The sequence below is a fragment of the Lithobates pipiens genome, unplaced genomic scaffold (genome assembly GCF_037356315.1).
Source record: "Lithobates pipiens isolate NorthernLeopardFrog02 unplaced genomic scaffold, aLitPip1_a1.2 Scaffold_16, whole genome shotgun sequence".
NCBI lineage: Eukaryota > Metazoa > Chordata > Amphibia > Anura > Ranidae > Lithobates > Lithobates pipiens.
The window spans coordinates 553,357,736-553,369,440 of record NW_027507748.1 but is presented as its reverse complement, the minus strand read 5'-3'; the positions used below and the strand labels follow the sequence as shown (position 1 = coordinate 553,369,440).

Below are 11,705 nucleotides of genomic sequence, written 5' to 3'. Positions count from 1 at the left end.
TCACACATGGAGATGTAGGCCTTCCACATACAATGATAAATATTCTGCAAAGATTACTTATGTGCCCTCAGCATAGTGGAAATTACCAAGTCTGACAGACTTCGGTCCCTTAGCACCTGGCTTTCAACAGCAATGCTATTAAAACCAGCGACGGTAAAGCAGGAAGAAGTATCTGATCTTGCCATAGAAGGTCCTCTCGCATCGGCAGCCACCAAGGAACATGCGTCACCAGTCGTACTAGGTTGTGTACCAAGGACACCAATGCCAATCTGGGGCAATCAGAATCACCGGAATCCCCTCTGCCTCCACTCTGCGTAGCAGGCATGGCAGGAGTTTTAGTGGGGGGGGGGCATAAATCAGCCGATATTGCGCCCACGGAGCCACCAATGTGTTTGATGCGTCCGACCAGGGTTTTCTTGTCATGGACACAAACCTCTGCACCTTCTGATTGAGCCGAGAGGCCAAGAGATCCACATCTGGTGTGCCCTACCTGAGTCAAATGAGCCGGAATACATCCGGATGCAACAACCATTCCCCTTGGTCCAGCATCTAACGACTTAGGTAGTCCGCCTGCCAGTTTTCTACACCCTGGAATGTATACAGCCGACACGTGCCGCTCTGCCCACTGTAGGATGTGAGCGGCCTCCTGTGCTGCAGCCGAGCTCCTTGTTCCCCCTTGATGGTTGACATATGCCACCTCCGTGGCGTTGTCTGACTGGATCCTGACCGGATGCCCCTTTAGCCTCTTTGACCATGTGAAGAGGCACCGCTTGATCGCTAGAAGCTCGAACACATTGATTGATAGGTGGGATTCCTCCCATGTCCAACGGCCCTGGGCCGACTGTATGCCCAAAACTCCCCCCCAACCGGTCAGGCAGGCGTCCCTTGTGATCACTGTCCAGAGGAAGGAACAATTTCCCGGATCGAAGGGGCGGAGACCTCAGCTACCAGAGCAGGGAATTCCTGACTAACTGGCTCACCCGAATTTGATAATCCAGGGATAATGGAGATTTATCCCATTTTGACCAAATCTCTTTCTGCAAGACTCGAGTGTGAAATTGAGCATACGGTACTGCCTCAAAAGTGGCTACCATGAGACCCAGGACTCGCATGTATAAACGCAGCGACGACCACCTGCGGTCACCAATAACCTCACCGCAGCTTGAAGAGTCTGCAACTTGTCTGAAGGGAGAAAGACTCTTGCCTCTGAGGAGTCCAGCAGTAAGCCCAGGTACTCCAGGCGTTGAGTCGACACCAACACCGACTTTTTTAGATTCAGTACCCAACCAAACTCCCGGAGAGATTGCATGGGGATCGCCGCATCCTCCCTTAATTCTGAGGCGGAAGCTGCTCTCAGAAGGAGGTTGTCTAAGTAACCCATGATTGCGATCCCACGTTGCCTTAACAACACCAGAATTGGTGCTAACACCTTGGTGAAGGCCCGGGGTGCTGACGCCAGGCCAAAAGGGAAAGCCACAAATTGGTAGTACTCTTCCCCAGCTGCAAATCGCAGAAACCTCTGATGCCTAAAGCATATGGATACATGTAAGTATGCGTCCTTGATGTCCAAGGATGCCAGGAAGTCCCCCTGATGGAGCAGATGAAGGTTGGAGGGAAATAATCCGTTTGGTGAACAAGAAAGAAAATCTATCTTGTATCCTGATGAAACCAGTTCACAGACCCATTGGTCGGACAGTAGGGAACTCCCGAAGACGACCCCCCCACCCGAGAGACGGGTAGGGCAAACCTTCATGCGGTAACATTTTTGCTCGCAGACTTGTGTGGCTTGCGAAACCAGGGATGCTTTTGTCCTTCAGCAGGCGCCTTGTCAGACTGGGAGCGCTTACCTGCTGACCCGGGCGGGTGAAAAAGCCGTTTATGAGCGTAAAGGAGGGCCCTTGTCTACGGCGTGGCTCCTTACCCTTCCTGGACTGTATGAGAAACATGCTCTTCCCACCGGTAACACTTGACAATGACAATAACGTCATCCAGCGAGGCTTCAAATAGCCTCTCACCTTGGAAGGGCAAATCCGTCAGTGCTTTTTTAGATGCCTGGTCCGCAGACCAGCATTTCAGCCAAATCAGGTGCTGCAGCACCACTGCTGATACTGATGCTCTAGAGAGCAGGGGGACAGTATCCAGGGCCACATCACAGACATACTTAAGGCCATGCACCAACTGATCTGCCAGTTCTACGCAGACCGGGGAAGTCTGTTGCTTCTCCAATTCACGATGCAACAACTTTGCCCATTCAGTATGCATCTGCGACACCAAGGCCGTGGCCAACACAGGCCGTAACACTGACCCCACAGCTGCAAACATGGACCGGGCCACTGCCCCTGCCCTCCTGCAGACAGGGTCCTTGAAGGCAGGAGTCCCTTCTACCGGAATCACAGTTACTTTATTCAACCTGGATACCAGGGGGTCAATGACCGTAGGAGATGCCCATTTTTTCAGGAGGCTCTCCTCAAAAGGGTAACGGTTACATTCCTTGTAAATGAACAGCGGGGCCCGAGTCTGAATCAGAGCTTTCCTCAGAAGACAAGGGGGAGTTGGGTCCTTTTTTACTTCCCACTTGCGCCCGCATGCCGCCTCCACCCTGGCAACAAAGGACTCCAGAACCTCCGACAAAGCGTCCATAGGCACTTTGTGCAAGTGAGCCGGTTGCAATACCAGGGATGTCTGGAGAAGAAGCACCAGCTTCTGATGCCATACTGACCCAAACTCGCCTGTCACTACTCAGGGACTTAAGGCGAGGTACACAAAAACCCACCCTCCTAGCTGCTCGCAGACTGAGTGGCCCCTCACAGTACTCACCAACCTGACCGAGTACTGCGCTGTGCTGCCGCCGTCCCCTCTGCCCTGGGTCAATCACGAGGTGTTCTGAGTGAAAACCGCACTGTTCTGGAAGCATACAGTCACCAGCGCTAGAGGTAAACCGAGCTAAGGCTACAAGAAAATGGCCGCTGGCTGTTCTAGCAAAAACCGAACCTTCTAGGAAATGGCTGACAGTAATACACTGACTAAGGCTACAGGAAAATGGCTGCGGCCTCAGAAAAAAGAGCGCACAGCTGCCTCCTCTCATGGCAAACAGCCTGAACACCTCACTGTGGCCAGAAAAAAACAGGAAAAGAAGGAGTGGACCCTGACAGCCAGAGCAGCCCTCCCGCCAAGGCCCAGAGCCCCCCCAACCAGGCACATGCACCGCACCTCATTCCCAGTCACACAGCGGCCCCAGCATGGGGAGGAGGGAATCAGAGAAAGGGAGAGTGAGAGACCCACTAGTCAACAGGGAATGCCCAGCTGCTCCATCCTGCCAAGGCAAGTGGAGCCATACTTACCCCTCCTGTTGGGACTACTGGACGCATTCCACCACAGATATATTCCAAGCCTGCGTGCTGAAAATTTATCATCCCTAACTACAATAGCACACTGCTCAGCGCTTCAGGATTACGATTTAAAAGAATAATAATCTTTGGACCAATACTTGTGATGACCAAGAAATTCAATTAAATCAGAAAAATAATAGTAATAGCTGCTGCTTATTTAAGACATACATCATATAAAATTGTATATATATATATATATAAAAAGGATAGATAAAACTTCAAAACAGAAAGTCCACTAATTAAATAAATAAATATATATATATATATATATATATATATATATATATATATATATATATATATATATATATATATATATATATATATATATATATATATATATATATAGCAGCGCTCAACATGCAAAATCTTGTTCAGATGTTGTTCATTTGTGCTCTTGAAAAAATGGTGATAGAGTCCAACACGTGAAAAAGAAGAAAGATCGGAACCACCTTCCACCTCACGTTTTCCACCTTTTGGGCTCTCAAAATACAAGCCCCCCTTGGGGATGCACTCACCAGAAAATCAAGGATATAAGAGCCTTCAATATATCAAACCACTATATTCTTTGGTCGTAGAAAATCAAGGATATAAGCGCCTTCAATACGTCAAACCATTATATTCTTTGGTCGCTAGATGTCACCATAATGGGGTGGTCCAATGCTTCTATTTACAGACTCTCAGATTCCACCACAGACCCATCACCTGATCAGTGCGGGGTGGCTGTCGGCCACGGGACACTGTGACACAGACAGCAGTAGCCCGGTCATGTATGCCCCGGAGAATATAGCTCACCGGTCGCCCCTGGACCAGAAAGGGGCATGTCGTGGCTGACCTAGTGCGTAGCTAGGGTTTGCTCATGCTCGATGGCCAGGCTAAGGAGACTACAAGGATCTATATTATCCAGCCTGTCACCCAGCCCGGCTGTAGATTGTAGATCACAGGATCAAAATTGCAGAGAAAAATTAAAAAATTCCCAGGACCAATCGTCCCCTCAGGGAGCCAGGTCCTTCTCCTACACTAGGCAGAGAAAAACAGCTGCAGGAAGCAGAGTGAGGGGTTATAGCAATTGGGACCACCCCTGGGCGGTGCTGTGCAGTTTTGCTGTTTTAGATGTTCTGCCTAGTCCTCTTCTGAAGTTGGCGATATAACCCTAAGGTCAAGATTTAAAGAAGCTGTGTCCGTCAATGAACGAAAGAGAAATGTTATTTACAAATGAAATACATTGTTTTGTTTTTTTCTGCTTTTTCAATGTGAAATGTGTAAATATATGTTAATATATATGTGTAAAAATATTCACTAACAAAGCAAACAAAAAAAAAGTTTTAATTGTTTATCGTTTATAAAATAGACGTAAAAAAAAATAAAGCAGGAAAATAATAATTAACCGCTTCCCGACCAGTTAACAAGTTGGCTCCCCTGCGCGAGCCTTCGTAGCTATACATCAGCTCGCAGGGCCGGGATAGCAGGCACGCGTGTGCCATCGCACAGCAGGGGTGCCGATGCTCGTGGCCGATGGTCGCGATGACCGCTGGCCACAAGCGATCATGAGCAGGAGACACAGAACAGGGACGAGTGTGTGTAAACACACACTTCCCTGTTCTGTTCTGACAGGAGTGACAGATCATGTGTTCCTATTAGCTGGGAACCACGATCCGTCACTTATTCTAGCCAATCCCCTACTTCAGTTAGAATCACCGCCCAAGGAACACAGTTAACCCCTAGGTCGCCCCTAGTGTTAACCCCTTCACTGCCAGTGACATTTTCACAGTAATCAATGCATTTTTATAGCATTGATTGCTGTGTTAATGCCAGTGGTCCCAAAAATGTGTCAAAATTGTCCCAGTCACGATAAAAATCACAGATCACCACCATTACTAGTAGAAATAATAATAAAAATGCTATAAATCTAGCCCCTATTTTGTAGATGCTATAGCTTTTGCGCAAACCAATCAATATATGGTTATTGCGATTTTTTTTTTTTTTACCAAAAATATGTAAAATACATATTGGCCTAAACTGAGGAAAAAATTTGCTTTTATTTTTTTTAAAATGGGGATATTTATTATAGCAAAAAGTACAAAATATTGTGTTATTTTTCAAAATTGTCACTCTTTTTTTGTTTATAGAGCAAAAAATAAAAACGCAGAGGCAATCAAATACCACCAAAAGAAAGCTCTATTTGTGAGAAAAAAAGAATGTCAGTTTTGTTTGGGTGCAGCGTCGCATGACCGCACAATTGTCAGTAAAAGCGACGCAGTGCCGAAACGCAAAAAGTGCTCTGGACGGGAAGGGGTAAATTCTTCCAGGGCTGAAGTGGTTAAATGGAGGAGAATAGGGAGTTAATTAAGGCTTATTAGAGTACATAAGGGGTTAATAAGAGGTTAAACAAAGGAACATTTGTTCATCCCTTTGATCTGCAGATGAAGAAACAGAAAGATACAAAAAGAAACAATGTTTTTATTTTATTTTTATTTTTTAGTTTCAGCAGCTGCGCAATTTGGTTAATAAACATTGCCGGCTGCTTTTTTTGTGACAGCTCCAATTACCGGACTTCTTTAACACTTCAGCTGTCAACGGGGGAGACCCACTGACAGCTCAAAGAACGGAGCCTGAAAGTATCAGTTTCAGGTATCGTGCATTTTTGTGCAAATACTCTGTATGGGAACCGATACTAGTATTGGTGCAACCCTAGTTATGACATTGCTTCCAGGTTACCATATCCGATCAAAGCAGATTCCGGCTTTGTTCGGGCCTCTGGTGAGCTGGCGGAAGTGTCAGATGGTCACTCGGGTCTACCGGTAGGATGGGAGAGCCCCGAGCGAGCTGTGGGAGGGGCGTCCAATCCCGCTGCTTGTAATAACAATCGAGTGGCTGCTTACTCGCATCGGTTGTTATTACGAGAGCCGACCGTCAGCTCTAAAAAACGGTTTGGGGGGGTGATGCCTGCAGCTGTAAGCATCACTCCGGTACAGCCACTTTAAGCCATATGACGTACAGGTATGTGATTTGGCGGCAAGTGGTTAATCACTGCTGAGTTTTTTTTTTTGCTAAATAAACTAAAAAAGACTGAAAGTTTTGAAAAAAAAGTTCTTCATTTCGGTGATAAAATTTTGCAAATAAGTCATTTTTCTTCTTCATTGATGTGTAGGGATGGCCAAACTGTTCGCCTGGCGGTCGGTTCGCGGCAAATTTTGTGTGTTCGCGATTCGCCAAACCGGCGGACTATTGCTGCTGTTTGCCCAGCGGACATATGTGTTTACAGTGTGAAAGAACTTTGACCCATGATGACACATCCATCATGGGGTACAGGACAGCCAATTGAGACATTTCAGCACATGGACAAATGGACATACCCCCTACCTTATAAATATACCTGATCTGGCGGCCATATTACATTCTGTCTTATGTCAGTGTAGGGACAGGATGCTGTGTGCAGCAGGGAGAGACTGTAGTGACACAAATCACTAGCTATTAGGTCCACAAAAGTCCTTTCAGGGACTGGTATAGGTATAGTACAGTATATAGGGTTCAGTGCACTGCTGTGCTGGTGATTGCAGCTGTCTTGTCAGTGTAGGGACAGGATGCTGTGTGGAGTAGGGACAGTCAGTTTAATCACTAGCTAGCTATTACTACTAGGTCCACAAAGGTCCTTTTTAAGGACTGGTATAGGTGTACACTATATAGGGTGCTGGTGCACTGCAGATTACTGCTCGTTTCTGCAGCTGTCTTTTATCAGTGTAGGGACTGAGGGACTGTCTGCAAATCACTAGCTACTAGGTCCACAAAGGTCCTTTTAAGGACTGGTATAGGTGTACAATATATAGGGTGCTGGTGCACTGCTGCTGACTGCTGCCCTATTCTGCAGCAGTCTTTTATCAGTGTAGGGACTGTCTGCAAATCACTAACTACTAGGTCCACAAAGGTCCTTTTAAGGACTGGTATAGGTGTACAATATATAGGGTGCTGGTGCACTGCTGCTGACTGCTGCCCTATTCTGCAGCAGTCTTTTATCAGTGTAGGGACTGAGGGACACTCTGCAAATCACTAGATACTAGGTCCACAAAGGTCCTTTTAAGGACTGGTATAGGTGTACAATATATAGGGTGCTGGTGCACTTCTGCTGACTGCTGCCCTATTCTGCAGCAGTCTTTTATCAGTGTAGGGACTGAGGGACAGTCTGCAATTCACTAGCTACTAGGTCCACAAAGGTCCTTTTAAGGACTGGTATAGGTGTACAATATATAGGGTGCTGTGCAGCAGATTACTGCTCGTTTATGCAGCTGTCTTTTATCAGTGTAGGGACTGAGGGACAGTCTGCAAATCACTAGCTACTAGGTCCACAAAGGTCTTTTTAAGGACTGGTATAGGTGTACAATATATAGGGTGCTGGTGCACCGCTGCTGACTGCTGCCCCATTCTGCAGCAGTCTTTTATCAGTGTAGGAACTGTCTGCAAATCACTAGCTACTAGGTCCACAAAGGTCCTTTTAAGGACTGGTATAGGTGTACAATATGTAGGGTGCTGGTGCACTGCTGCCCTATTCCACAGCAGTCTTTTATCAGTGTAGGGACTGAGGGACAGTCTGCAAATCACTAGCTACTAGGTCCACAAAGGTCCTTTTAAGGACTAGCATAGGTGTACAATATATAGGGTGCTGGTGCACTGCTGTGCTGCAGATTACTGCTTGTTTCTGCAGCTGTCTTTTATCAGTGTAGGGACTGAGGGACTGTCTGCAAATCACTAGCTACTAGGTCCACAGTGGTCCTTTTAAGGACTGGTATAGGTGTACTATTTGGTGTGCAGTATATAGGGGTGTAACATACGTATAAAATACTTGCACATATAAAAAGCATAGTATAGTGCAGTGATGGCGAACCTTGGCACCCCAGATGTTTTGGAACTACATTTCCCATGATGCTAAACTACACTGCAGAGTGCATGAGCATCATGGGAAATGTAGTTCCAAAACATCTGGGGTGCCAAGGTTCGCCATCACTGGTATAGTGCATTTCCACTGTGCAGCATTGTGACTGCTGAGCGGTTCTGCAGCGATACTACAAAGAGTGACAAACGCAATAAAAAAAAAGTATTATAACTGGTGTAATAGACCAGTGGCCCCCATAAAACGACAGATTGAAGCCGGGTGTTATATACCTTCTTCCACATACATACTGCACTTCTCTAGAGACTTTTGTCACAGGGTCATTTAAAAAATGACAGGCAGAGGAAGATGCAGGCCCTTCTGCAGGGGTGGTAGGGGTAGGGGAGGAGCAACAGGCTTGAGCAAAGTGGCAAATTGCAGAAGGTGCATGCGATTATGTCAAAGGACGCACCAGACTTGGTTGAGTGGCTCACTCAGCCTTACTCTTCTGCACCCTCCTCATCCTCTCGATCTGCACCCTCTTCTTCACTCTCTGCTATGTGCACCCCCAAAGACACTACCACCAACACCACCACCACTATATACCTTCCGCTTGAGTCACAGGAATTATTTTCCGATCCATATCAAGACATTTCCGATGCGCAGCCACGCTTGGCATTGGATCAGGAAGAGGAGGTAGCAACAACCGCCACTCAGCAGTCTGACGACAGTACCCAGATCCGCCCAAGGAGGAGGTTGGTCCCCACTGTTGCTGCCTACTCCGAGATCTCTAATTATAGCGGTGGAGAAGGTGACGATGTGGACGCTCTGAGGAGTGATGAACCCCTGGACTACTGGGTGGGCAGGCATGACCTCTGGCCAGAGCTTGCCCAATTTGCAATGGAACTGTTGGCTTGCCCCTCATCCAGTGTCCTGTCCGAAAGGATGTTCAGCGCAGCAGGGGGGATCGTTACCGATAAGCGCACTCGCCTAGCTCACGACAGTGTTGACTACCTCACATTCATAAAAATTAATGAGACATGGATCTCGGAGGAATTCAACACATGTGACCAGTTGACCATATATATCTCTATAAACGATTTATTTAATCGAGCACACAGATCTTTTTTCTACATTTGGCTCACTTCCATGTACAAAAAAAGCACACCGTACTATATGCCCGAACCCTCCTGTTTGAAGAGGTTGAGCAGTGTCATATTTTTGGGGCCCAGCAGCGAGTTGCTGGTATCAGTGCTCTCTCTCTATCTCAGTGCTGATGTGGTGTCGGTGCTCTGTATGACGGTGCTGGTGTCAGTGATCTCTATCTCGGTGCTGGTGTCAGTGCTCTCTATATCACGGTGCTGGTGTCAGTGCACTCTATCACGGTGCTGGTGTCAGTGCACTCTATCACGGTGCTGGTGTCAGTGCACTCTATATCACGGTGCTGGTGTCAGTGCTCTCTATATCACGGTGCTGGTGTCAGTGGACTCTATCACGGTGCTAGTGTCAGTGCTCTATATCTTGGTGATTATCAGTGCAGCCCCACACAGGACCACCAGGTAAGCCCACCAGGGATGGCAATATTTGCCCGTTAGGGATGGCACTCTGTGCCCATCAGTAAAGGTTAAAACGTACTTATTTACAAAGTTTTGTAATGGAAACAAAGAAACTTTTTTTTCAACATGTTCGTTTTTTGTTTTTTTATTTGTAACGCAAAAAATAAAAACCCCAGAGGTAATCAAATACCACCAAAAGAAAGCTCCATTTGTGGGAATAAAATGATAAATATTTTGTTTGGGTACAGTGTCACATGACCATGCAATTGTTATTCAAAATGTGACAGCGCTGAAAATGGGTCTGAGCAGAAAGGTGTATACGTGCCCGGTATTCAAGTGGTTAAACAGATGTGCAACATTCAGCGTTTATTTAACCTTTAGGCCTCTTTCACACTGACGTCCCGTTCAGGCCCGCCTGTCAGTTTTTCAGGCGGACCTGAACGGGTGCTCCATAGAGGTCTATGGAGCGTCGGATGTCAGCGGTGACATGTCCGCTGACATCCGACCCGCTCCGAAAAAGTGTAACGGAGGAAAAAGCTATTTTTCCATCCGTCATCGGATCGGGTGACGACGGGCACTGCGGTCCGTCATCATCCGATCTCCCATAGGGGAGAGCGGCGCTGTGACAGGTCCATCCCTGCGCAGTGTGCAGAGACGGAGCTGTCATCTTTCTGCTCAGCGGGGATCGGCGGAGTGATCCCCGCTGAGCAAACGGACATCCACGGGGCGGATCAGAACTGATCCGCCCCGTGTGAAAGGATCCTTAGGCTCCATGCACACTGAAACTCAAAAACTTTTTTCTGGATGCGATTGCTAGCAGAAAACGCTGGTTGAAAAACCTGCTTTTAACAGCGTTTTGTACTAGTGTTCATAAGCGTTAGCATTTATGTGCGTTTTTAATAAAAATACACAGAGGACACTCCAAAAATCCCACAGTGCATTCCAAACTCCCACAATGCATTGAAAAAAATAGAACGCTGAACACTAACGTGTGTTTATGAGCGTTTATCTTTTTTTGCGGTGAAAAACAGCACTTTGAATGCAAAGTTCTGGTGTTCAGAAAAAAGCCCATAAACTCCACTGCTCATTAAAGCTAAAAAAAACTTCCATGTGTGCATGGACACTTAGGCATTTAAAAAAAAAACACTCAAACTCCAATAAACTGCAGTTTATGAGCTTCAGTGTGCATGGAGCCTGAAGCTGCTTTTTCTACTACCAGGCATTCGGAGGGCTAAGCTAACGCCTTGCATGTAAGAGGCCTCACTGAGGCCTATCACATACTCGTCCATTGGAAGCCTCTTTTCCATACATAAAGCCTGACCAGGCCCTACAATACACAGTTCCGTCCTCTCTGACTCTCCTTACGTCCAGGAAACGCATATTATACAAAAAAAAACAAAGCAGAGGCCGTATCCAGTACACACCTCATACAAATCCCCTAGCAGCCATTAGAAAGTACTGGAACGTTATAGAAGCCGTGTACACAACACGCCCCGCCCTCCGCTTGCAGAGCGGCGGTTGAGGAGAAGGGGGCGGAGCGTCCCTACCTCTCACTTTTCTTTTGTGATGCCGCGAGACTCTGCGCGCGCTCTCCCCCACCTCAGAATGAGCCTGGAGGCCAGTCTCCACCCTTCGCTCGGTGACGTCACTCGGGCCCGGGAGAGCACGGGGAGGAGTAGAGAAGCGTGCGGCGGACTTGTCGAGAAGAGCAGCGTGGAGCGTGCACGGAAAGCCGGGGGAACTGTACCAACATGTGAGTACGCGGCACCGCCGCCCGCCTTGCCGTTACACAGAGGAGGCGGGGAGTGGTAGAAGTGAGGCCTGCGCCATGCCGGGTGCAGCTGGGGCGGGGACACAGTAGTGAGGATGACCCGGGGCCCGCTGTGTGAGCCGCTC

The 11,705-nt window shown here is 47.4% G+C and overlaps 1 protein-coding gene across 1 annotated transcript in view; it reads left to right on the top strand.

Moving 5' to 3' along the window:
* The first annotated feature begins 11,396 nt into the window (after positions 1 to 11,396).
* The window catches only part of PTGES3 (prostaglandin E synthase 3), a 29,702-nt gene continuing 29,393 nt past the window's right edge, over positions 11,397 to 11,705 (top strand). The window contains exon 1 of the mRNA XM_077483476.1: positions 11,397 to 11,562. Within this exon, the coding sequence (XP_077339602.1) occupies positions 11,561 to 11,562 (2 nt within the window). The 5' untranslated portion in view covers positions 11,397 to 11,560. The remainder of the gene's footprint in view (positions 11,563 to 11,705) is intronic.